Consider the following 27,243-nt stretch of genomic DNA (forward strand, 5'->3'; position numbering starts at 1 on the left):
GACAATAAAACTCTGAAGATACTAATCTCCCACCTTCCTGAGGAGCTTCCTGGGATGTTGCTTTGACACTGCAGGGTCATCTGATGATGTCACCTGGTACGGAGTACCACCTTGGACACTACTTGTATTTTTCCACTGGAAACAAAGGGTTCCAGGCTGATGTAAATTCTATTTAAGGCTGGGGAGTAAATCAATCAGGGCTCTCCTCCATTGCCTGCCCAGGAAGGAAGACTGCTAAAAACACCTGAAGGGAAAGGCAGGATTGAGTCCAGGTTGAGACAGGGGTCCAGTCTGTAAAAAGAAATAACTGGAACTCTAAGCTACAGAAACTCTGCAACTTGCCTAAAACAACATTTAGGGTGAGAAATGACATTTTGTAACCTGTTTCTTGAGTGTATGAACCTTAGTTTGCGTGTTTTGTTGTATTTGCTCAGTAATCTGCTTTGTACTGTTTGCTATTCCTTATAATCCCTTAAAATTTACCTTTTGTAATTAATAAACTTGTTTCTTATTTATAACATAACCCAGTTTGTGCAATTCATATCGGGGGAGGCAGGGAGGACAAAAAGCTGTGTATATCTCTCTCCACATTGAGGGAGAGGGCAACTTTTATGAGCTCGCACTGTGCAGATTTTTCTATATAGTGCAAGACAATATTATTTTGGGTTTACTTCCCAAAGGGGGTGTGTACGTGAGTGCTGAGTAAATCCCTGAGCTGATTCTTCCCACACAGTGCTGATTAAAGTCTGTCTACAGCTGGGTGTGACCTTACCTCTGTGTGTGCTAGAGAAGGCTTGAGGGCCTGGCACAGCATAGACAGGCTGAGGAAACCCAGGCTGGTGGAACAGGCAGGCTTAGTGAGACCTCAGCACATCAGGTGGCATCCTGGATGGGGGGGTCCAACCAGTCACAGTAATACACCCAGAGATCCACCTTTAAGAGTCTCTGAGTGGAGACTGTCGATCCTTTGGATCCGTCCTCAAACAAAACAAACAGTCTGGGAGACTTTCTGAATGGTTTGGTTCTGTCCAGGTAGAAAGCTAACATCCTTGGGATATCCAAGGTGTGAAGAGCAGCCTCCTTCCTGTTCAGGTGTGGCTTTGCGGAAAAAAATGGAAGAAGAATACCTGGTAAACAGGGAATTCAGAAGATACCCTAAATTTCTTCTTAAAGTATGGTCATATTAAAACATTTCTCCTGAGAAATAATGTAAAGGTAGGATCTGTCATTACAACCCCTATATCCCTTTCTCTGACTCTTCGGGCAGAGATGATTGTCACCCAGAAAGTTGTCTTTAGAGACAGGTGAAGTAGAGAACAGGTAGCCAGTGGTTCAAAAGGAGGTGTCATAAGGTAATTAAGGACCAGGGGTTGAAATCCCATACAGGGTTGGCTGTCTAATCAATCCTTGATGAATCTTGCCATCACAGGGCGGGAAAGCACTGAGAAACACTTTACAGATGAATGTAAGGCTGTGACAGCTGCCAAGTGGAGCCTGAAGAAACTCATGGAAAGAATTTTTTAATTTCAGCAGGTAATTGAGAACAGTGAAGAGGGAAGACTGAACAGGTGAAACCTGCTGCTGGACTCACCACCAGCGAAATCTCTTCTATTTTGGAAAGTAAATGTTTTGCATAGGTACCTTTCTGCTGGTTAATGATACTTCTTGTATTTCTGCCAAACAAGAAGGTTATATCCCCGAGAACAATTAAAGAACCAAACTAAGAGTGGATGAATTCTCAGAATGGAAAGAAAAGTCCAACCAGAGTCCTGAGACAGCAGATAGGGAACGGACAGAAGTTTCAATGCTAGACAGAGAGCTAGGGAGATCAGATAAGGGTAAAAGACTTGTCTTGTCCACTTCTGCACAACTAAAATGACTCCAGCTTTGGGTTAGTCTACACTGAAAACTTACATCAGCATAGCTAAGTCTCTCAGACATGTGAAAAATCCACAGCCCTGAGAGAGATGCAGCTATACCGACCTAACCCATGATGTAGACAGCGCTAGGTTGACAGAAGAATTCTTCCATCAATCTAGCTACCACCTCTTGGGGAGGTGGATTAACTACGGCAATGGGAGAAAGCCTTCTGTTGCTATAGTGAGCATCTACACAGTAGCATTTTAAGTGCAGGCATGCTTTTTATCTTGTTTGATCATGTTCAACAATCTCAAAATCAACAGTATCGGAGGGTATGCATAGAAAACTACCTTCATCCAAGGAATGAGGAAGGCATCTCTTAGGGAATAAGGACTTCCTTTTGAACCGTCCTCCTTTTGAACAGATTTTCTTGCACATCCTGTTGGCAGTGATGATGAAGAGGTCCACTTCTGGAAACCCTCACATCAGAAAAATAGTTTTGAGAATCCTTTCATAATGTTGACAGCAGTGTCTGCTGAAATTGTTGACTGTGGCATTTTGTATGCCTGTAAGATAAGAGGCTGAGATGAGGATGTGACTGGCTGTACACCAGTTCCATAGCTTCATTGCTTAGTCACAAAGAGAGGGAGATCTCATCCTCCCCTGACGATTGATGTAGAACATGCAGGCTATATTGTCTGTCATGACTCTGACAGATTCACCCCTTATTAACAGAAAGAAGTGGATGTAGGCATTCCTGATTTCTCTCAGTTGCAGGAGACTGATATGCAGGAGGCACTTTTAGGCAGACCACCTGCCCTGAATGGTGCAAGTCCCTAGGTGCGGTCCCTATCCCACAAGGGATGCATCTAATGTTATAGTGATGGTATGTAGAGGCTGGGTGACAAGGACTCTAGAACAGAGTTTGGAGGGATCCTTCCACCAATCTGAGTGAGTCAAGTACTTGGTGAGGGACAGACGCTACCTTGTAAGTCTTCAAATAACTCCTGATACTGGAGCAGCTTTGAGCTGGGTCCTGAGGTCTCCAAATCAATTGGTCTCTGAAATGACTAATTTCTCTTCAAATGAGGCTCTCTGTTAGGAGATCCAGGACCCCTACTCTTTAGAGCTTTGTTGGTACCTTCCGCACTCTTCTCCCATGAGGATCTCGGTGACCTGGATGTGGAGGTTGACAGGGCACTAAGTTTACTCCAAGGCTGATGTATGGTTTTCTAGGCCTGGATCAGAGGCTGATTGCAGGGCTTGCGCCATCAGAGGAAGGCTAACCTTAATTTCCATTTTTCCTAGATCTGCTTTTGAAAGAGGTGCAGATCTCACACTTCAAAGGTATGTGGGGTCTCCCAAACAACAAAGACATTGAAAATGTCTGTCGCTCACTAGGATGGATTCCCAGCAGGAGAGACGATACTTGAATCCCAGGGATCCCACCTACCCCAGTGATGACAACCCCTAAGGAGAGCCCATCAGACTGGGGGGCAGGGAGAGGGGGGAGAGAAGGGGTATTAAATGGAACCCCCCCTTAAAAACTATCAGAGCTATAAAGCTAAATAAACTTGAACTAAACTATTCTAAACTAAGAACTGTAATGCTATGTTATAGACTAAGCTTGATGAGGACATGCTAGGTGCTGTGTCTCAGACCACAGAATGGTTGAGAAAGGACTGAGACCAGTTCACCGACACAGCTCTATATATCCCCAGTAAGAGCATGAGGATGTCTGGAGCACATGAGTAGGCCAAAAGGTCATTGCCTCCGAAATTCTCTGATCACTGGCACATGGGGCCTATGCACACCTGTAGCAGAGTACCCGTAGAGATACTACTCAAAGAAGAACCTAGAAAGTCCTGCGCTTTATCTTTCTATCTGTGTATGGTATTTCTGTAGCTGCCATCACTATTGTGGTAAACAACTTTAACTGCAAGACTAACTTTGCTCCCTAAATATTAGTGCGATTTGGCTGATGAATATTTGTCCCATCTGTCCCACCCCAGGGTCTGGCCTTCTCATCTTTATAGGATCCTTATTCCTCCCTGCTCTGCCATTCTAACTTATCTTGGAGCTCTTTCGTGGTGAATTTCTGTGGTGAGCTCCATCGCCAATAAATCCTTCCACCTGCATTTCTACAGAACCATTTGACCCCCTTCACCCTCTCAATCTGCAGCAGACAGCAATTGTTAGCCACCTGAATAAGCTACCAAGCATTTACCTTGCTGTTCACACTGCCCTATTAACAACAAATATTTCAGACATTTCATACATATCATGAAAAATGACTATTTCTGCTCAACATTATGTGTTAATATCACTGCAGCTCTGGGAAGGGTATTTAAATATTACGTTGGTTGAGTGCTGCTGTAAAGTAAACGTGGAACACACAAGCATCACATTTTGCTAGTACCTAGAAAACTCATGGCTATATCTGACTGTCAGAACAGTAATCTAACAACAGTGGAATGGGAGCAGAGAATGGTTTTAGCAGAAGAAATAACATTCTTCACAGTATTTTTGTTCAAAGACTTAAAATCAATAAGGACTGTATTTTATATCAATGGAAAAATTTTAGTTTCTTGGAAAAATGTAAGCAACAGAAATACTATAGATATGACAATGTGAGGATATGTAAAAATATATATATATCTTTTTTGTTCTAGTCATTTTATAGCAAACCACAACAGCAAGAATGCACTGCTACTGCAAGGGAATAAATAATGTCAATATTTCACGAATAATTTTTGAAGGGAAATGTACAAATTACCACCCTGACATTTTTAGAAATGTTGGACACACCTTACTTTTACAGAGCACCAAGCTTCTGGACTTCTTCATTAATCCAATGACAGCAGTAATAACAACCTAATCAGGATTTGAAACACTTCAGTGCCGTGTGACTGTATAAACAAAAAAAAGAACAGGAGTACTTGTGGCACCGGTACTCCTGTTCTTCTTTTTGCGGATACAGACTAACACGGCTGTTACTCTGAAACCTGTATAAACAAACAACTTCTAGGCATGCACACTACAGAACTATTAAAAACATAACTTGGAGGGCTTCCAATTGTTTCTAAACTTTAATCTGGAAGCAAGTCAAACAGTATTTTATTGCAAGATTTCTGAACACAGTGAACCTATGTAAAATTTTAGCTTCTTTGAAAAATGAAAACTCAAGCAAAAAGTGTGTGTGTGTGTGTACGCGGTTGCATGTGCATGAAAACAGAAGGAATATCTGTGAAAATATAGGAAGAGGATTGGGCAACATGAGGGCTTTAGAAAATATTTATTTCCAGCTGTATAATAGTAGTAGTGCCATTCACAAAGTAATAGATAGTGTTCAGCTGACACTTTATTTTCCTTTCAAAGCTTAGTCTGGCTGTAAAATTAGAGGTGTACAATAAAATAAAATAAAAAATGACAAAGATTCAGAGGATTTAAATATTGAAGAATTGTCAGGCAAAGACTGTCTGTCTCTCTCTGGCTCAATAAATAGTTAATTACAGTGGAACACTTCCAGAAGGGGGGGGGGAGGGGAGGGAGGGAGAGAGAGACACACACACACACACACACACACACACACACACACACACACACATTCTGACTCTATAGTCTGGCAGTTAGGGCACTCCAAATCAAGCAGAGAAGGGACTAGAACCAGGTTCTCCCACATATCACTAGTGCCCTCCTAATTGAACTACTGGCTAGTCTGTGGTAGGTGCCCTCCTTTCTCCCCTTTTTTCACAAAAAAATTCAAAAGGACTTATTTTTCTTTTGATGCAGAATGAAAACAAATTTCAAAACCTCTGACATTTTTTTAAAATGGAATTCCTGTTTTTCCAGACAGCCTTAATACAACCCTAGATATTATAGTGCATAATTTAGCAAACATCTTAAACGCATGCTTAACTAAGCTAGGGTGACCAGATGTCCTTATTTTATAGGGACAGTCCCGATTTTGGGGTCTTTTTCTTATATAGGCTCCTATTAACCCCCACTCCCTGTACCGATTTTTCACATTTGCTGTCTGGTCATCCTACTTTAAGCATTTGAGTTATCCCATTCCAATCTAGCAATACATTTAGATATGTGCTTTACTCCCAATGACTACATTGCATTTAAGAACATGATTAAAGTTAAGCATGTGCTTAAGTGTTTTGCTTAACAAACAGTGGCAGTTGATTTTGAAAGAGATATGGCTACTATATGTCAGTAAGCTCTTGAAAAAAAGAAAAAAAAAAACTATCAAGAAAATCTCAAAAGTCCTCTACAAATGGTAATAACTCTTCTATTCCAGTGGGATAATCCTACCCATGAACATTATTAAAGAGTCAGTCTTTACTTTCTGCACGCTAGCACATCAATATGGGTTACTCTTCACTACCTAGTGGTCATCTTTCTATCAAGAAAACTGTTATTTTAGAATATATTAAATCCAACAAGTTTTCTAAACCAACTGAACATTACACACTTTGCAGTTATGCCTGAACTGGATGGCAAGTACAATAGCAGATTTTAGAGATGCACTTTAATATGCAACCATTTATTGTAGGGCCAGGCCAAGGTAAAGCCTGGAAATGGTTTATTTTGCCTCTGACCCTATGCCTCCAATTTTGACATAATGAGTAAACACTGCTCAGACTCTTCCTCTTTGGTTGTAAAGCCTATGCATGCTGAACGAGGCTCACAAACCAGACCAGTCCAGTCCAGGTTAGGAATGGACAGAAAAAGTGCTTCGGGAAATGGAGATGGAATTCATAAGTAAGCTGGGGCTGCTCCCAAAGTGAACTGTCTCCTGTGGATATAAGATCTCAGTACTGGTGTGGGAGTTTCCCACAGCTTCTATTGGCCTCTAAAGCAATGTGTGTCATCAGGGCTGTTGATGAAGCTGTACATAAATATCTAACTGTTGTTAAAAAACAAAAAATGTTCCACAGGACCCATATTAAAACCAGATGTGAGATGCAGAAGTCAGAAACTTAGTGTCATTTTAAAAGACCCAGCAGAAACATGTGTTAATTGTATTATTTACTTTGCCAAGCAGTAAATTGCCATTCCAATGAAGTCATATCAGATGTCTATAATGCCTTTCCTATGTATTTTATGTTATTAGACAGGGAAATGTTTTATTGTCTAAAATATTAAAGCTAGTATTTTGGATGACAAATTCTGTTCCGAAGTGGAGTAAAATTTAGTGCAATTCAGATTCCTGCTCTTATTGTATACGGAGTTAACGTATTTTATATTTGTAGCTTTAAAAAGATGAATTACAACATTTACAAAATGGTATTGTTAATACTCAAATATTACCGGCCTGATGGATAATTTAATAAACATTGCAAACAACCCGTTCAGTAAATACATGCTTTACTGCACTTACACTCTATAGTAAGAATAAAAGCAGATCTACACATAGCTATCATACAATGTGTAGGGAAGGTAATGCATTCATAACATTAAATGTCATCTGAAATGCTTCACGTAATGCAGTGATGCTCAGATTGAGGCTTGCAAGTGCCTCTTTAATGCGTCTCCTGCAGTTCTTTGCACCACATGAAATTAAAACACTGTGATTTAATTATTACCCAATCTAAGTTATTAACCAATCAGGATGATTTTACTATGTTATTTACCAACTGTAATTGATAAAATAATAATATTTGGTCAGTCATTTTGCTTTGAGAATTAATTATATACGTACATACACTAAATATTTACTGTTATATTGTTTACATTTGAATTTATAGTACTATAGGAAATGAAACAATAAATTCACACTACTATGGCTCTTTTGGGAACCGTTGATCACTAATTTGGCTCCTGAACCACGGAGGTCTGAATATAACTGATGTAATGGATATATATTTCTTAAATGGAACATACATTGACCAAAGAAAATCAACTGCCTGCCTGTTTCTTCTGCATGATAAGACCCAAAATTTCTCTGGGTACATAAAAATGTGTTAAATCTTTAAGAAGCAACTTGTTTAAGCTACATTTAGATATTGAATCAGGAAAGCACTTAGGCATGTGCTTTTAAGTCCATTCCTATGCAGTGAAAGCACTTAAGAATGTACTTAAGGGACACAAGCATGGGCTTTAAATTCTGTAGTGGGGGACCCAAAACTGGACGCAATACTCCAGATGTGGCCTCACCAGTGCCAAATAGAGGGGAATAATCACTTCACTCGATCTGCTGGCAATGCTCCTAGTAATGCAGCCCAATATGCCGTTAGCCTTCTTGGCAACAAGGGCACACTGCTGACTCATATCCAGCTTCTCATCCATTGTAATCCCCAGGTCCTTTTCTGCTGAACTGCTCCTTAGCCAGTCAGTCCCCAGCTTGTAGCGGTGCATGGGATTCTTTCGTCTTAAGTGCAGGACACTTCACTTGTCCTTGTTGAACCTCATCAGATTTCTTTTGGCTCAATCCTCCAATTTGTCTAGGTTACTCTGGACCATATCCCTACCCTCCAGTGTATCTACCTCTCCCCCCAGCTTAGTGTCATCCGGGAACTTGCTGTGGGTGCAATCCATCCCATCATCCAGATCATTAATAAAGATGTTGAACAAAACTGGCCCCAAGACCAATCCCTGGGGCACTCCGCTTGATACCGGCTACCAACTAGACATCGAGCCGTTGATCACTACCCATTGAGCCCGACCATCTAGCCAGCTTTCTATCCATCTTATAGTCCATTCATCCAATCCAGACTTTTTTAACTTGCTGGCAAGAATACTGTGGGAGATCATATCAAAAGCTTTGCTAAAGTCAAGATATATCATGTCCACTGCTTTCCCCATATCCACAGAGCCCGTTATCTCATCATAGAAGGCAATCAGGTTGGTCAGGCATGACTTGCCCTTGGTGAATCCATGTTGACTGTTCCTGATCACCTTCCTCCTCCTCCTCCATCAGTTTCCTAAGGGAGTCAAAGTCTGCTTTTCTGAAGTCTAGGGTCTGTATTTTGCTACTCTCCTTTCTTCCTTTTGTGAGGATCCTGAACTCAACCATCTCCTGATCACTGCTGCCTAGGCTGCGACCCACTGCTACTTCCCCTACCAATTCTTCCCTGTTTGTAAGCAGCAGGTCAAGAGGAGAACGGCCCCTGGTTGGTTCCTCCAGTAGTTGCACCAGGAAGTTGTCCCCAACACTCTCCAAAACCTTCCTGTATTGTCTGTGCACTGTTGTATTGCTCTCCCAGCAGATGTCAGTGTGATCCAAGTCCCCCATTAGAACCAGGGCCTGTGTTCTGGAAACTTCAGTTAATTGTCCAAAGAAAGCCTCGTCTACCTCATCCTCCTGGTAAGGTGGTCTATAGCACATGCCCACCACGACACCACCCTTGTTGCTCTCACTTCTAAACTTAACCCAAAAACTCTCAACAGGCTTTTCTCTAGTTTCATACTGGCGCTCTGAGCAATCATACCACTTTCTTACATACAGTGCAACTCCTCCACCTTTCCTCCCCTGCCTGTCCTTCCTGAACTTTTTATACCCATCCATGACAGTGCTCCAGTCATGTGAGCGATCCCACCAAATCTCTGTTATTCCAATCACATCATAGTTCTTTGACTGTGCCAGGACTTTCAATTCTTCCTGCTTGTTTCCCAGGCTTCTTGCGTTCGTGTACATGCACCTAGGATCATAGAATCATAGACTATCAGGGTTGGAAGGGACCTCAGGAGGTCATCTAGTCCAATCCCCTGCAGGATCAAAGCAGGATCAATCCCCACCTAAATCCCCAAATGGCCCCCTCAAGGATTGAACTCACAACCCTGGGTTTAGCAGGCCAATGCTCAAACCACTGAGCTATCCCTCCCCGATTGCTCTGCTTCCTCAGTATGAATCAGGAGGCCCCCCCCCCTTTGCACTCTCCTCATTGTGTTTCCTCCCGGAATCCCACTTCCCCCAGGGCTTAGGTCACCGTTTAAAGTCCTCCTCACTAGGTTAGCAAATCTGCCTGCGAAGATACTCTTCCCTCTCTTCGTTAGGTGGATCCCATCTCTTTCTAGCAATCCTTCATCCCAGAACAACATCCCATGGTTGAGGACTCCAAATCCCTCTCTCCGACACCACCTGCGTAACCACGCATTTACCTTTACAATTCGACGGTCCTTATCTGGGCCTCTTCCTTCAACAGGGAGGATGGACGAGAACACCACTTGCACCTCAAACTCTTTTATCCTTCTTCACAGAGCCACATAGTCTGCAGTGACCTGCTCAAGGTCATTCTTGGCAGTATCATTGGTGCCCACATGGAAAAGTAGGAAGGGGTAGCAGTCCGAGGCCTTGATCAGTCTCGGCAGACACTCCGTCACATCCTGAATTCTAGCTCCAGGCAAGCAGCATACTTCTCAAGTCTCTCGGTCTGGTCGGCAGATGGATGACTCTGTCCCCCTTAGGAGGGAATCCCCGACCACCACCACCCATCTCCTCCTCTTGGAAGTGGTGGTCGTGGAACCCCCATCCCTAGGACAGTGCATCTCATGCCTTCTAGTCGATGGGGTCTCCTTCTGATCCCTTCCCTCAGATGGCTCTTCAAAATCATTCTCCGCAGTAATACCTGTGCAGAGAGCCTGAAAACGGTTTCTTACTTCTATCTGAATAGGGGGTATATGGTTTTTCCTCATTCTTCTTCTGGAGGTCAACATGCTGCCAATTTTCTTCCCCGTTCTGCGCTGCCCTCTCTGATTCTTCGGCATGTTGTGCCTCCAGAACCAAATGCTGACTTCTGCCCAGAAAGTCTTCATTTTCTCTGATGCAACGGAAGGTTGATACTTGTGTCTCTAATCCTTTAACCTTCTCTTCCAATATGGAGACCAGTTTGCACTTTGTACAGACGAAGTCACTTATATCCTCTGGGAGAAAGACAAACAAGGCACATCCTATGCAGGTCACAACAGCAGATCAGCTGATGAGACTTTGGGGAAAAAGTGGTTGTTTATCCATAGTTTGAAAGTTATTATAATATTTTTGGTCCACTCATAAAACTCAAACAATTTCCTATTAAAATTTCAAACTTGTTTATACATTAATCCTCAGTTGCAACTGTGGCAGTGGACTAACTTTATCAAAGGAAGGAAGGAAAATCTTTTTTTAGTTATTAAAAGCTGATTTTTATGGTCTCCAGTACCATATACACCTCTACCTCGATATAACGCTGTCCTCAGGAGCCAAAAAATCTTACCGCGTTATAGGTGAAACCGCATTATATCGAACTTGCTTTGATCCACTGGAGTGCGCAGCCCCCCCCCCCCCCGAGCACTGTTTTACCGCGTTATATCCGAATTTATGTTATATCGGGGTAGAGGTGCAGTATCTAAACACTTCCATGAGAAGTCTAATGAGTGCTGGAAGATAAGCAGCCCTATAACAGGAGCAATCATATATGTATAGTTACAAGCGAGGAGCTATTTATGTAAATTAAGTTCTGTAACTCATAGGAAAAAACCCTAACACACATCTTACAATATACAAAATTTTTGTTTAGTCTTGCCTTGCATACAGTCATATCAAATATAAGACTACCTGGAGTCAATCTAAAAATAATATTTACATTTAATAATCATGTAAACACATATGAAGATTAGGATAGCACATTCTCCCCAAAAGGTAGCTCAGCAATAACCATGCCCCTAAGTGAGCCTCATAAAATCATCAGGCAATGCTCCCCAGAACACCAGTATAAGTTGTATCAGCCTTATTGTGCAAATAAACTGACCTCAGATAAACAATTTCTACACGTGGGTCATTAAGGGTAAAAAACATTAACTGACATAGTAGCACACAAACTCAGTTGTGCACATTCTGTAAAGTAATTTTTACAAAACCTTGTACTCTGAGAAAAGATCCAATCTTATCATTATGAAAGTGTCAGCAATGGCAAAAATGCAACAAAGAGAGCATTAGAATATAGGAGGCATTACAGATCAAAGAAAGGTGTTAGCAGTTATTATTCCAGGTAAACTTGTCCTTCTAAGACCTTCTAATTTTCAACCTGTTGGACCCTGTTTTTCATGAACACTCATTTAACTGGGGTAACAGAAACACAGTTTTGACCACCACAAGCCACAGAGGTTCTTATAAAATACAGGAGAGCTTATTTATTCCAAGATTTAGCGATTCTAATTTAACCCAAGAATTTCTGTTGTCTCTTGAAAGGAGCAGGGAAGTAATCAGGAAAAGTTTATTTGCATGTACAGTACTGTGGTACTTGGGCTGATTTTGATGTGAAAGTTTGTAGATGTTGTTTATGGGTTAGACTAATTCTCCTGCCAGCAACCTCAATGTACCTACTATATAAAATGGATCTTATGGAACTGTAGGTTTAATAAATTTAACTTTACATACTGTAATTCCACTGATGTCAAAGTTAAGCACATGTATAAATCTTTGCATAATCTGGGCCCTAATCAGTAAGCAATGGGAATTCCTGCAGTGCAATGGATTGTTCATTGAGATCACACTGGCTCCCCATGAACAAATGATATCTGTACTGAAGTATGGGCAAAACCATAATGCTAAGATTCTTCCATTCTGAACAGCAAGGTTTCTACAGCAAATATGAGGACAATGTAAGCAAACTGGAAAACAGGTTTCAGTCATGATTCTTCGGGTATGTCTACACTACGAAATTAGGTCGATTTTATAGAAGTCGATTTTTAGAAATCGATTTTATACAGTCGATTGCGTATGTCCACACTAAGCGCATTAAGTCGGCAGAGTGTGTCCTTACTACTGTGGCTAGCATTAACTTACGGAGCAGTGCACTGTGAGTAGCTATCCCACAGTTCCCGCAGTCTCCGCTGCCCACTGGAATTCTGGGTTAAGCTTCCAATGCCTGATGGGGCAAAAACACTGTCGCGGGTGGTTTTGGATACATGTCGTCAGTCTCCCCTCCCTCTGTGAAAGCAACGGCAGACAATTGTTTAGCGCCTTTTTTCCACGCAGATGCCATACCACGGCAAGGGTGTAGCCCGCTCAGCTCAGCTCACCGACACCACCGTTGTTGTGTCCTGGGTGGTGCTGGCAGCAGACAGTGCAGTATGTCTGCAAACCATTGTCATACACCGCTTCCGCTGCAACTCTGCTCTGCTGCTATTTCCTCGATAGCAAATTTCTCATTGTTGTCTGTCATGGGCTCCTGGGTATGTGTGTTCTTCCTCGGGAAATGTGCAGGGTGCTAACCGTCGTCCTCCACCACGTCCGCTGCAACTCTGCTCTCCTGCAGACACCATACCATGGCAAGCATGGAGCCCACTCAGATCACCGCTGCTGCTGTGAGCGTTGTAAACACCTCACACATTATCCTGCAGTATGTGCAGAACCTGCAAAAGCAGGCGAGGAGGCAACGACAGCACAATCACGATAGTGATGAGGACATGGACACAGACTTCTCTCAAAGCACAGGCCCTCGCAATTTGGACATCATGGTGGTAATGGGGCAGGTTCATGCCATGGAACGCCAATTCTGGGCCCGGGAAACAAGCAGACTGGTGGGACCACTTAGTGTTGCAGGTCTGGGATGATTCCCAGTGGCTGTGAAACTTTCGCATGCATAAGGGCACTTTCATGGAACTTTGTGACTTGCTTTCGCCTGCCCTGAAGCGCAAGAATACCAAGATGAGAGCAGCCCTCACAGTTCACCAGGGAGTGGCAATAGCCCTGTGGAAGCTTGCAACGCCAGACAGCTACCCGTCAGTCGGGAATCACTTTGGAGTGGGTAAATCTATCATGGGGGCTGCTGTGATCCAAGTAGCCAACACAATCACTGAGCTGTTGCTATCAAGGGTAGTGACTCTGGGAAATGTGCAGGTCAAAGTGGATGGCTTTGCTGCAATGGGGTTCCCTAACTGTGGTGGGGCGACAGACGGAACGCATATCCCTATCTTGGGACCGGACCACCTTGGCAGCCAGTATGTAAACCACAAGGGGTACTTTTCAATGGTGCTGCAAGCACTGATGGATCACAAGGAACGTTTCACCGACATCAACATTGGGATGGCCAGGAAAGGTGCATGATGCTCGCATCTTCAAGAACTCTGGTCTGTTTGAACAGCTGCAGGAAGGAACTTACTTCCCTGACCAGAAAATTACTGTTGGGGATGTTGAAATGCCTATAGTTATCCTTGGGGACCCACCCTACCCCTTAATGCCATGGCTCATGAAGCCATACACAGGCACCCTGGACAGTAGTCAGGAGCTGTTCAACTATAGGCTGAGCAAGTGCAGAATGGTGGTAGAATGTGCATTTGGACGTTTAAAAGCACGTTGGTGCAGTTTACTGACTGGGTTAGAGCTTAGCAAAACCAATATTCCCATTGTTATTACTGATTGCTGTGTGCTCCACAATATCTGTGAGAGTAAGGGGGGGACGTTTATGGCGGGGTGGGAGGTTGAGGCAAATCGGCTGCCCGCTGATTACGCGCAGCCCGACATCAGGGCGGTTGGAAAAGCACAGCAAGGTGCGCTGCGCATCAGAGAAGCTTTGAAAACCAGTTTCATGACTGGCCAGGCTACAGTGTGACAGTTCTGTTTGTTTCTCCTTGGTTGACTCTACTTCCCTGTAAGCCAACTGACCTCCTCCCTTCGATCACTGCTTTCAGAGGCAATGAAGTCATGATTGTTTCAAAATCATGCATTCTTTATTAATTCATCACACAAATAGGGGGAAAACTTGCAAGGTAGCCCGGGAGGGGTGGGTGAGGAGGGAAGCACTGGGTGGGGTGGTGGATGAGGGGAGGAGGGAAGGACAAGGCCACACTACAGTTCAAAACTTATTGAATGCCAGCCTTCTGTTGCTTGGGCAATCCTCTGGGGTGGAGTGGCTGGGTACCCGTAGCCTGCCCCCCGCGTTCTTGGGCGTCTGGGTGAGGAGGATATGGAACTTGGGGAGGAGGGCAGGCAGTTATACAGGGGCTGCAGCGGCGGTCTGTGCTCCTGCTGCCTTTCCTGCAGCTCCACCAGATGCCTGAGCATGTCAGTTTGCTCCCCCATTAGCCTCAGAATTGCATCCTGCCTCCTCTCAGCCTGCTCCTCCCTCCTCTCATTGCGTTCATTTAACGCTTGCCTGGACTCTGCCATTGTTTGCCTCCACGCATTCTGCTGAGCTCTTTCAGTGCAGGAGGACTGCACAAGCTCTGAGAACATCTCTTCACGAGTGTGGGTTTTTTGCCTTCTAATCTGCGCTAGTCTCTGGGATGGAGATGATAGGGGGAGTGTAGAAACATTTGCGGCTGCGGGGGGAAAAAAGGGAGAGTAGTATTTTAAAAGATACATTTTAGAGAACAAAGGGAAGACTATTTCACACTGAATCAAGTGATTCACATTACATAGCATATGTGCTTTTGCTACAAGGTCGCATTTTGCCTCTTATATTGAGTGCCTGCCAGTTTGGTGTGTGACATCACACACGCTCAGCTGGACAATAGAATTTGGCTTGCAGGCAGCAATGGTAAGGCAAAGGGTTTCGGCTTCTTCAACCTTCATAACATGTGGGAATGGTTTCAAACAGCAGCACCCTCCTTTCCCATACCAAGCAAAGCCCGTTGGGTTGGCCATTTAAAAGGAGGGGCTGCGGTTTTAGGGTGAATGTGCAGCACAATCCAATCCCTCCCCCACCCAATTCTCTGGGATGATCGCCCAACCCCCACATGGCTAGTATCAGGGAAGATCCCGGTCAGCCATGAACGGGACTCCCCCCACCGCGTGGCTAACAGCAGGGATGATTTATTTTCAGCCAAAGGCAAATAGCCAAAACCTGGACCCATCTGCTGCAAGGTTTTGTTCTGCAATGATTCCAGACTACTTGCTACTGGCCTGGCATGGTAAACTAATCATTAAACACCCTTGCTTTTAAACCCTGTATTATATTTTCAAAGGTACGCTCACCAGAAGTTCCCTCTCCAGCTTCATGGTCAGGGAGCCCGCCTTGGGAGGGTTGGGAGGGTATTGGCTCCAGGGTGATGAACAGTTCCTGGCTGCCGGGAAAAGGGATTCTCCACTTGCCTGCTGTGCATTATGCTATCCTCAACCACCTCCTCATCTTCAAACTCCTCATCCCTGTTGCGTGAGACTCCTCCCTTGCAGGTGTTCATAGACAGTGGTGGGGTAGTGATAGGGGCCACCCCCATAATTGCATGCAGCTCATCCTAAAACTGGCATGTATGGGGCTCTGACCCGGAGCGACTGTTTGCATCCTTTGTTTTTTGGTAGGCTTGCTTCAGGTCCTTAACTTTCATGCGGCACTGCTGTGTGTCCCTGTTGTAGCCTCTGTCCATCACGCCCTTGGAGATTTTGGCAAATATATTGGCATTTAGTCTTTTGGAACGGAGTTCTGCCTGCACGGATTCTTCTCCCCAAACAGTGATCAGATCCAGTACCTCCCGTTCGGGCCATGCTGGAGCTCTTTTACGATTCTGGGACTCCATGGTCACCTGTGCTGATCAGCTCGCCACGCTGGCCAAACAGGAAACGAAATTCAAAAGTTCCTGGGGCTTTTCCTGTCTACCTGGCCAGCGCATCTGAGTTGAGATGCTGTCCAGAGCGGTCACAATGGAGCACTCTGGGATAGCTCCTGGAGGCCAATACCGTCGAATTTTGTCCACATTACCCCAAATTTGACCCAGCAAGGTCAATTTTAGCACTAAACCCCTCGCCGGGGAGGAGTACAGAAATCAATTTTAAGAGCCCTTTAAGTCGACAAAACAGGCTTGGTCGTGTTGACGGGTGCAGGGTTAAATCAACCTAACACTGCTAAATTCGACCTAATCTTGTAGTGTACACCAGGGCTTCATGAGATTAATAGGGTTAAACTGAGCTCAATATCGGATAGTATCATGTGATAAATAGAAACAATCAATGTAAAATAACACTTTAAAAAAATCTCACCTATAAGGGAATTTTTTAAGAATTCAAAATACCAGGCAACACTCCAAAGTAAGAATTAAGGGTGTGGCCTATGCTGAGTCCCTCTTTTTGCTTAGAAGAGAAACGTACGCAAATAATATTTTTTTAAATCAGTTTTTTGATTTTTCCTTCAAATAAAGAAGGGTCTGTTTGTTTTAAATTGTGTAAGACAATTGTATATTTCATGCCAACATTAGGCACAGAGGAGACTTTTTAAAGTTCACTAACTGAAATAAAAAATTATTAATACTACTTTAATTATTGCAGACAATGTAATACACTATCACAGTTTTTGAATTAATCATTCTGCTGGAAGAAGCTATTAGTTCTTTATGCCAGAAAATATTGATATTATGTAATTATTCTGAAATGCAATAACAAAAAACAGTTTTTAAAACCTGTGTGTTACAGTTCATGTTATGCTCCACATTATTAAATATTTATGCATGTAATCTACTCTGCTGCCCATACATTTTAATCAGATACTTTCTGCTTTTATAATAATCACCCAATTTAAGTGAAAATTATTGTAGCTATAGATGTATGAAGTTGTAAACTGCCTCAACTTCATAATAATCTGTACCACTCTATATATTTTTGTAGATAATAGAATAGCCACAAATTGACAAGTGGAAACACCTGAATGCATTGTGAAACTTGCAGATAATACTCATGAACTAATAAATGTGAAAGGATACATTATAAATCAATTCAAATATTATTCCCTTTAATTATGTCATTAGAACAACACAGTCTTATAAGCAAACTGAAAAAGTCACTGATGTATGGCAATTAGACCAAGGCATCACCACTATTGTGCTAATAAACAGCATCTGAAAAACTGTATAGTACTTGTTTCGTTGTTGGATCCTATCATTGCAAGTAATGATTTCTGGGGGGTTAACAATCTGATTTAATAAACCATCAGGTATTACATGGTTTCTTGTCTCCAGTATCTGTTGCAATTGTTTTAACCTTTTAAAATATGAGACCAAGAGCCAAGTCATCATTATCCCAGCAAATTTGTTAAGCAAAACTGATGAGACATTTCCAGCTGAAAAAACAGCTAAAACCTTTTATGCAGGCTACAATAACTGAATAATCACTTCTTAAAGCCAACTTTAAAAGCATTCATGGATAAAAACATTACTATACCATACTGCAAGATTAATTATAGATGTACAACAATATAGACATTTATAGGCTTCAAAAGGGTCACAAATCATCAAAACAAAACACTGTTCAGAACTTTTATCTGTCTGATTTTAAATGGCAAACAGTCAAGATTTTATATATCTTTATCCACTGCATTTTCCAGTAAGCCAGAAAGTGTCTCATTTTTTCTTTGTCACTATGATGGTAGTGGCACATTTTCCACATCTCCCATAACAAAATAGAAATTAACTTTGGATTGACCTAAAAGACAACTGATTTCTTTAGGAAGGATCTCACACTGACACTACTCACTAGACAGTTACTTTTTCTTACAATTAACTTCCCCAAAAACTCAGAGAAATGTGGTTATTTTTCCTCTAACAGAAGTCTAATTGGCTGTGAACATATATACTGTACTGTAGGTCTTATGCTCTTAGAAGAACTGGTTACCTCACTCTTCCAGTAATATTTATGACCCTGTAACTCTAAGATGTTATATTGTTATCTCACTGCACAGTGTGACACACACAAATAATTTTATAAACAAAATGTCAATGATCAATTCTAACAGTGAATCATTTGCTCCTATATTTATAAAGCTGAATATTAAGGACGAGGTACCTTTTGCCATTATGTGTTTAGTCTCTAAAGTCTGAAGTGTATTTTCTTACCTCAGCATCTTGAGTTTCCTGATGTAATAAAGTCAGACCTGTTAGGTCTTCTAAGAAGGAATGTGAGGAATTAAAAACTTTTGCAAGGAAATTAAACCCCTCTCGCTCATACTGGTCAAGGACCTGTGAAGTAAACCGACAGAAAAGGAAATAAATACAACATGTAAAAGGTTTACTATTACTCATTGCTACATATAGTTTATGAAATAAAGGGTAAGCTTTTTGCACACCCATACAATTATTGTGCAATGGCTAATGAAGAAAATCACAGTGGGGTAGGGATGAGGAGAAGAATTGACAATATTACAAACATTTTCATACCACTGCAGAGAATCTTTCATTTCAGAACTACCAATACAAAAAAGGCCAATAAAAAAAGTTGTATTCTCCTCCAAAATCATGCAGAAAAATTTTGTAGATTCTATAGAACCTGGTGGAAACCTCCATTACACTTTATTTGTTCTGTTTTGTACGTCATGTACAACTGGGACAAAATTTTTAGCTATCGCAACACAGAGTGTACATGTCATTCCTTTGACAAGAGATCTATTTTACATAGGATTTTTAATTTCCTAATGGTATGACTTTTTAATCACATACTATAGAAAATTACTATATTGTCCCCCCTTTATTTCTTCCCATATGTGATATATATACATTGCATATACAATTTCTATTGCATATTTTTTTCTGTCCATTTTGAAAAGTCCTCACAATCACCACATCATCTTAAGTAGAATGCTAAGCACTTTTGGATAAGATCCAAGAGCATGCCGCAAAGCTGAAATGTTTAGGAAAAAAATTCTCCTGTTATGTATTGTTCATATTCCACCTTTTAATGTTTTTGTGGTGAAACAGCTGGGAACTGTACTGCTAATTCCTATTAATTACATTCACTCTGCTTCAGAAGGTAGGTAGCTTCCCCTAAAACTGAAGTCGTTCATTTTTCCTGAACTGCAAAAGAAGCTGGAAGTGCTGCAGCTAGTACTCTCTTTAATAATCACTAAGTGGGTTCAAGTAAGTGAGACTCAATGCAAGTGATTAAATTTTGTTTTATTTTAAATGAAGCATCCATTCAGTGCTCCTAGTATATTTACTATAAAAAAATTTACAACTCAGAAATGAAGTCCTTCTTGCCCAGTCATTTAAAATTAACCAAAATCACCTCTTACCCCTCTTCAACAACCTCATTCTTTTCTAGTCCAACCCCTCCTCAAAAGCCTAGGAGCCTTGAATTGCTATAGCAGAAAATTGTGGGAACTTGCACAAACTGTCAGCATTCATCATTAGAGATGCAGCAGAATACGTCTACAGGGCTTTCCCATATGGTTCTCTAGAACTTCCGGCAAACTGCCCCAGGGGAATCTAATAGTTTTCAGCTGACAGCACTAGAAGTTTAATTGGCTAAGGAGTCTGGGATAGTAAGTCAAATCTTATTGTTAGATGTTCATTTAGCAGCACAATTAGCTACTGCCAGGGCCGACTCCAGGCACCAGCTTACCAAGCAGGTGCTTGGGGCGGCCACTTCGGAGAGGAGCGGCACGTCCAGCTGTTTGGCGGCAATTCGGCGGATGGTCCCTCACTCCTGCTCGGAGCGAAGGACCTCCCGCCGAATTGCCGCCTCAGATCGCGATCGCAGCTTTTTTTTTTTTTTTTGGTTTGGCTGCTTGGGGCGGCCAAAACCCTGGAGCAGGCCCTGGCTACTGCATACTAAGGTTTCCATGTATTACAGACAATTATGAAAGAATGAAAAATATTTTATATTAAAGAGGAGGAAAGCTTCTGCAAAATTCAAAGAGTTAAACAGTTCTAGAGGTGGTACTTTTGAAATGGAAATCTCTGAATGCTGACATCAATCTCTTAACAGCGTTAATCTGAGGAAGGACAAATAAATGGATACGACAGAATGAAGAATTAAGCCTCTTCTTAAATCAAGCCATTCACATTTAAACACTGAGACATAAATAGCACTATATGTTCTGGTAGGAAATCTGGAGAAACTGTTATTAATACTCCAGAGATGTATTTCATCATACCAGGGTTTATGCGTTTTCTCTTTAGTGCATAGGTCTGTGTGAGAAGTTAATCCGAGTAAGAAGACAAACTTTCTTACATAATGATATTTTTAAAATTCACTCTTTAGAAATGAAAACACCACCCTTAGCTAAGTGCACACAATACAATATATATGTAGAGAATTGGGAAACAGCCTTCCATTTGAGATGTGTCATTATCTAGCATATACTGCAATACCTTTTCAAAATATATATATTTTAATGACTACTCTCCGTTCCAAAAGTCTATTAAAAGCAACCAGATGTGCAGCAGTTTCTTGCATCTGGCAGTTCGTAAAACACTGCATATAGAAGTCAATTTATAAACTTGGACTGTGTTCAGAGTTAGGCCTGTATGTAGTCTGCAGAGTTATCATCATTATCCGATATGTGTTGTTATTAATTTACTTTGTTGGAACCACAATACAGAGTTTATATGACATCTCTTTAATGATGTAGGCCAGATTATATGCATGGTATGTAACAGCAACACACAGTCCACTTGCCATAAACTGCAGCATTATCCTGAAACATTAGAAGCATGTCAAATACAAAGCAGATGATAACATAATATATTGGTCCTTGCCCACAGTTAAAATTTGGAGGTGGTACACTATTTTTGGATAATCAAATGCAAGGAAGTGGAAAAAAGGTAATACAGGCTCAAGTGACCAAGTATTAATGAAAGGATACTCTCAAAGGTTCAATCAGTTTCTAAATCATGTATTTTCTTTTGTTAATAATAACAACTTGGAAGCTATAAACAAGTAGTTACACATGTCAAATCCCTGTTACAATTCTTGTCCCCCTGCTGCTTCCTCTTATCCCCAGTGAAATACAGCACCAGCCCAATTTCCCTCTCCCAAGTTCTGTTTCATTCTACCCTCCTAAACCCAAACACTAGATTCTAGCCAAATGCCCATCTCCTAAATTCCCAGGAATTGTGACTCAACTCAGATTTGAACCTTTCCTGCTGCTGCTTCCCTCGTGTATACAAACTGCCCTGCTTTATTTCAAGTATGCCTCTAAGCCTTTCTATATTTGCCACAACAGCTGTGCATGAACACTTATGTTTGCATTATGTGTACTTGCAAATGAGCAGCTTGCATGATTGCACTGACATTTTCAGTGCACAGTATTTGTTTTGGATGGATGACCTGGAAGTGGAGGAATTTTTTTGTATGTTGTTGTAATGCTTCTTTGTAATGTGATCAGTATGGAAATTCCAATTAAATGTACTTTTTAAAAAAAGGTATGTTCATAAAATATGAATATTAATAAAATAAGGTATGTTAATTCATAAAACTATGAGCTTGGGGTATATTATTTTGGGGTCTGTTAAATTGTAACAGAACCCATTTAAATTGCATATGAATATTATACTATTATGACCAAATCTCCTATTGCTATAAATTGATCTTAAACTATATTTTTCTAGAGTTGAAACTCAATTCTGTTATACATACACACTTTCATGTGAACATGTTGCTGGCTTCACATGATCTTACGATGGTATATTTAGGTTAGGAAGGCAAACATGATAGTACAGTGTCAGTGTCTTGAAAATCCATAATATCAACCTAGACGGACATCGCTTCTAGAGCACTCTTCTACAAGCCTTGTGGATGGTGGGTGGGGGGGAGAAGCGGTAGACGTGGTATATCTTAACTTTAGTAAAGCTTTTGATACTGTCTCGCATGACGTTCTCATAAACAAACTAGGGAAATGCAACCTAGATGGAACTACTATAATGTGGGTGCATAACTGGCTGGAAAACCATTCCCAGAGAGTAGTTATCAGTGGTTTACAGTCATGCTGAAAGGGCAAAACAAGTGGGGTCCCACAGGGATCAGTTCTGGGTCCACTTCTGTTCAATATCTTCATCAATTATTTAGATAATGGCATAGAAAGTACACTTATAAAGTTTGTGGACAAAACCAAGCTGGGAGGGGTTGCAACTGCTTTGGAGAATAGCATTAAAATTCAAAGTGATCTGGACAAACTGGAGAAATTTTTTGAAGTAAATAAGATGAAATTCAATAAGGACAAGTGCAAAGTACTCCACTTAGAAAGGAACGATCAGTTGCACACATACAAAATGGGAAATGACTGCCTAGGAAGGAGAACTGCGGAAAGGGATCTGGGGGTCATAGTGGACCACAAGCTAAATATGAAACAACAGTGTAACACTGTTGCAAAAAAAGCAAACACCATTCTAGGATGTATTAGCAGGAGTGCTGTAAGCAAGAAACGAGAAGCAATTCTTCCACTCTACTCCGCACTGATTAGGCCTCAACTGGAGTATTGTATCCAGTTCTGGTGCCACATTTCAGGAAAGATGTGAACAAATTGGAGAAAGTCCAGAGAAGAGCAACAAAAATGATTAACGGTCTAGAAAACATGACTGACGAGGGAAGATTGAAAAAATTGGGTTTGTTTAGCCTGGAAAAGAGAAGACCGAGAGGGGACATGCTAACAATTTTCAAGTATATAAAAGGTTGTTACAAGGAAGAGAGAGAAGAATTGTTCTTCTTAACCTCTGCGGATAGGACAAGAAGCAATAGGCTTAAATTGCAGCAAAGGAGGTTTAGGTTGGACATTAGGAAAAATTTCCTAACTTTTCAGGGTGGTTAAGCACAGGAATAAATTGCCTAGGGAGGTTGCAGAATCTCCATTATTGTTTAACTTGCTCTTAAAACTCTCCAAACACTTGTCAGGGATGGTCTAGATAATACTTAGTCCTGCCATGAGTGCAGGGGACTGGATTAGATGACCTCTCAAGGTCCCTTCCAGTGCTATAATTCTATGATTCATGTAACAGGTCCCAAGATTTTGAACAACAAAACCAAAAAAGAGCTAACAACAAAATATGTTTTAAGTTGAATAGTTCATTGACTACAGACATATTTCTAGTCTTACAAACAGAAAACTAAACTTTACCTTGAACCAAACTAAGAATAGAGTCCATGTAAGTTCCACAACCCAAGGCACAGGACCAAAAGAAACTGGTAAGTCAAGGAACCTATCATGGAGAATATCCTTGCAGCAACTCCATGTCTACTAATCTCAACAGTAGTAGCATCACACAAAGGAAGAAAAATGGTCTCTCTGGTAGGATAGACCTAGACCATTTAGGGATTTATTTATAGGTCAATGTCAACACCTTAAACTCCACCTGAAATTCTCAGCCCATATTTATTTATTCAATTTATAACTACCACATGAAAGAGTGCCCATCCCAAGCTCTGGTCATTTTTTAAAACTCTTAAAATATAATTAATTTTAAATAGACTCTGACAATTTCCCACCCTTAGCACTAGCTGAACCGAAGCAAGAGAGGAACAAAACTTGCATTGCTCACTAAATAAAAACGCACCTCCTTATTAACTCTGCTAACAGCTTCATCTACACATTGATTAGGAGGGATGACAATGCAGAACCTGTTGGTACTCCACAAGAGAGAAACCTCCAAGTTGAAGAGCTATCACCCAACATTGTTCTCTGGGAGCTCTCTGAGAGAAAAGAACAAAGCCATGCAAGAGCAGCCTTATCCACTCCAGCCAGAAACAAGACACTGACCACCTCTTGACACACAGTGTCAAAAACATAATAATTCAACTTCCGATCTTTATCCATCACCAGAAGATGACCATCAATCAACGTTACAAGTGTGGTCTCTATTCTGTACCCAGGTCAAAACCACAACTGATAAGAATCTAGGAAGTCAGAGGTATCCAGGTACACAGAGTCCTCTTACCACAAACTTTTCCCTAAACTTAACCAAATATGGACGATTAGATAGTGGTCAATACTGGCTATCTTGTCAGCATCAGGAGATACAGAGCTCAAGCACATGCTTTCTCTAGTGCAAATGGCACTCTGTCTTTACCTGAAGAAGAGTTCTGTTTAAGTTCAAAAACTTCTCTCTCGCCAACAAAGGTCAGTCCAACATATTAGCTTACTCACCTTGTGTCTCTAGTATCCTGAGACCCACACTGCATACACTCTTCAAAGCTGTCACTGACAGTTTCCACCACTAAAGATTCTATAATTCCCACCCACTTGCCTTTGCCAGTCAGGAAGGACAAAAGACCCAAAGCAAAGATTATGGCATGAAGTTCTCCCAGCACATCCAGACACTGGGTTGAGCTCAAACATGGAAGACTTAACATTTGTCCCTTCTAAATATTGTTCTTCCTCCTCAGATACAGTTAGCTGAGGTTTGAATCAGACTGATTTTATCCACAAAGCAACCTGAAATTTCATCACCACAAGAGGGCCTTTATAATTAAAAATTGTATCAATTTTCTGAACTAAAAATAAGTAAGTAAACATTAAAACTATAAAAGGGAGAAATAGTAGCAACTGGTATTTGACATAGCATCAATATCTGAGCAACATACACTGTACTACAGAAGTGCAATGATGACATGTTATCCTTATTAGCAGATATCCCAAACTCTCAGGTGGAAGCATCAGATGCATTTGTAGCTATAGAACATAATAAGGAAGAAGACGACAGACTGAGGAAGATTATTCATCCCAAACTCCCATGCCAATAGACCACACGAGATATTCTGCAGATAGTCAGGAATAAATCAGACATCAGCTAATCACAACATAATTTCCAAAAAGCATTTCCAGATTAAATAAGTGCCCAATTTGTTGTTGCACACAAAGGGAATTCTCTCCTGTTTAGCCATGTCCCAAAGGGCAGGAATCCTAAATTCTATGGTTGGTGTGGTTTTGCTTTTCTGGTTCACTAGAATTATTTTCTTTGCTGCTAATACAGTTCTCAGGACATCAGGATGATTGGTCTGAACAGGGCTTTTAGTGGAGGACAAATATTTGAGATATGGTATTATCAAAGCCATCTTCTATATAGCGTAGATGTACATATACACTTATCTATTAAAATATATTACTGTGACGCTCACCAGGGATACTCAGGGTTGAGAGACACAGCAGGTGGTGATGAAGTGCATCCACTCCTTGAAACCAGCAGCCTCTGGCAACATAAGCACTATCTTCCATGCCTCTGCAGGCCTGCTCTCTGTACAGGAAGTTCTAGGCACAGACCAATCCTTGATTCCTCAGAGCATTCCCTGCAGTTCATAGGCGCTAAAACTAGGAGTGCTGGTGGTGCTGCCGCACCCCCTGGCTTGGAATGGTTTCCATTATATACAGAGTTTACAGTTTGGTTCAATGGCTCTCAGCACCCCCACTATAAAAACTGTTCCAGCACCTCTGCTGCAGTATGCTGACCATTAGACAAAAATTAGAAAGGCCCAGGCACAAAACGAGATTAAACTAGCTAGATATATAAAGGGTAACAAGAAAAAATTCTATAAATATATTAGAAGCAAGAGGGACAAGGTACGCCCGTTACTCAATGATGGGGGGGAAACAATAACAGAAAATGTGGAAATGGCAGAAGTGCTAAACGACTGTTTTATTTTTCTCCAAAAAGGTTAGTAATGATTGGACGTCTAACATAGTGAATGCCGGTAAAAATGAGGTAAGATCAGAGGCTAAAATAGGGAAAGAACAAGTTCAAAATTACTTTGACAAGTTAGATGTCTTCAAGTCACCAGGGCCTGATGAAATACATCTTTGAATACTCAAGGAGCTGACTGAGGCGATATCTGAGCCATCAGCAATTATCTTTGAAAAGTTATGGAAGATAGGTGAGATTCCAGAGCACTGGAAAACAGCAAATATAGTGCCCATCTATTAAAAGGGGAATAAGGACAACCCGGGGAATCACAGACCAGTCAGCTTAATTTCAGTACCCAGAAAGAGAATGTAGCAAATAATTAAACAATCAACGAACACCTAGACGATAATATGGTGATAAGTAACAGTCAGCATGGATTTGTCAAGAACAAATCGTGTTAAAGCAATCTAATAGCTTTCTTTGACAGGGTAACAAGCCTTGTAGACAGGAGGGAAGCGGTAGATGGGGTATATCTTGACTTTAGTGAAGCTTTTGATACCATCTTGCATGACCTAATGAACAAACTAGGGAAATATAACCTAGACGGAGCTATTTATAAGGTGGGTGCATAACTGGTTGGAAAACCATTCCCAGAGAGTAATCATCAGTAATTCACAATCAAACTGGATGGGCATATTGAGTGGGGTCCCACAGGGATCAGTTCTGGGTCTGTTCTGTCCAATATCTTCATCAATGATTTAGATAATGACAGAGAGTACACATAAAGTTTGCGGATGATACCAAGCTGGGAGGGGCTGCAACTGCTTTGGAGGATAGCATTAAAATTCAAAACGATTTGGACAAACTGGAGAAGTGGTCTGAAGAAAATAGTATAGAATTCAATGAGGACAAATGCAATGTACTCCACTTAGGAAGGAACAATCAGTTGCACACATAGAAAATGGGAAATGACTGCCTCAGAAGGAGTACTGCAGAAAGGGATCTGGGGGTCATAATGGAACACAAGCTAAATATTAGTCACTGTTGCAAAAAAAAAAAATCATTTTATTTACTGCTGCTGCTGTAAAAAAAGAAAACATTTTGGGGTGTATTAGCAGGAGTGTGGTAAGCAAGACACAGGAAATA

General features: G+C 41.3%; 1 protein-coding gene across 5 annotated transcripts in view; it reads right to left on the reverse strand.

Moving 5' to 3' along the window:
* The window catches only part of ATG7 (autophagy related 7), a 294,585-nt gene that overhangs the window by 157,423 nt on the left and 109,919 nt on the right, over positions 1-27,243 (reverse strand). For all 5 annotated transcript variants that reach the window (XM_034776085.1, XM_034776084.1, XM_034776088.1 and 2 more), the window contains exon 18: positions 18,607-18,729. In XM_034776085.1, coding sequence (XP_034631976.1) covers positions 18,607-18,729 — 123 coding nt within the window. The remainder of the gene's footprint in view (positions 1-18,606; positions 18,730-27,243) is intronic.

Source organism: Trachemys scripta, chromosome 7, assembly GCF_013100865.1.
Source record: "Trachemys scripta elegans isolate TJP31775 chromosome 7, CAS_Tse_1.0, whole genome shotgun sequence".
NCBI lineage: Eukaryota > Metazoa > Chordata > Testudines > Emydidae > Trachemys > Trachemys scripta.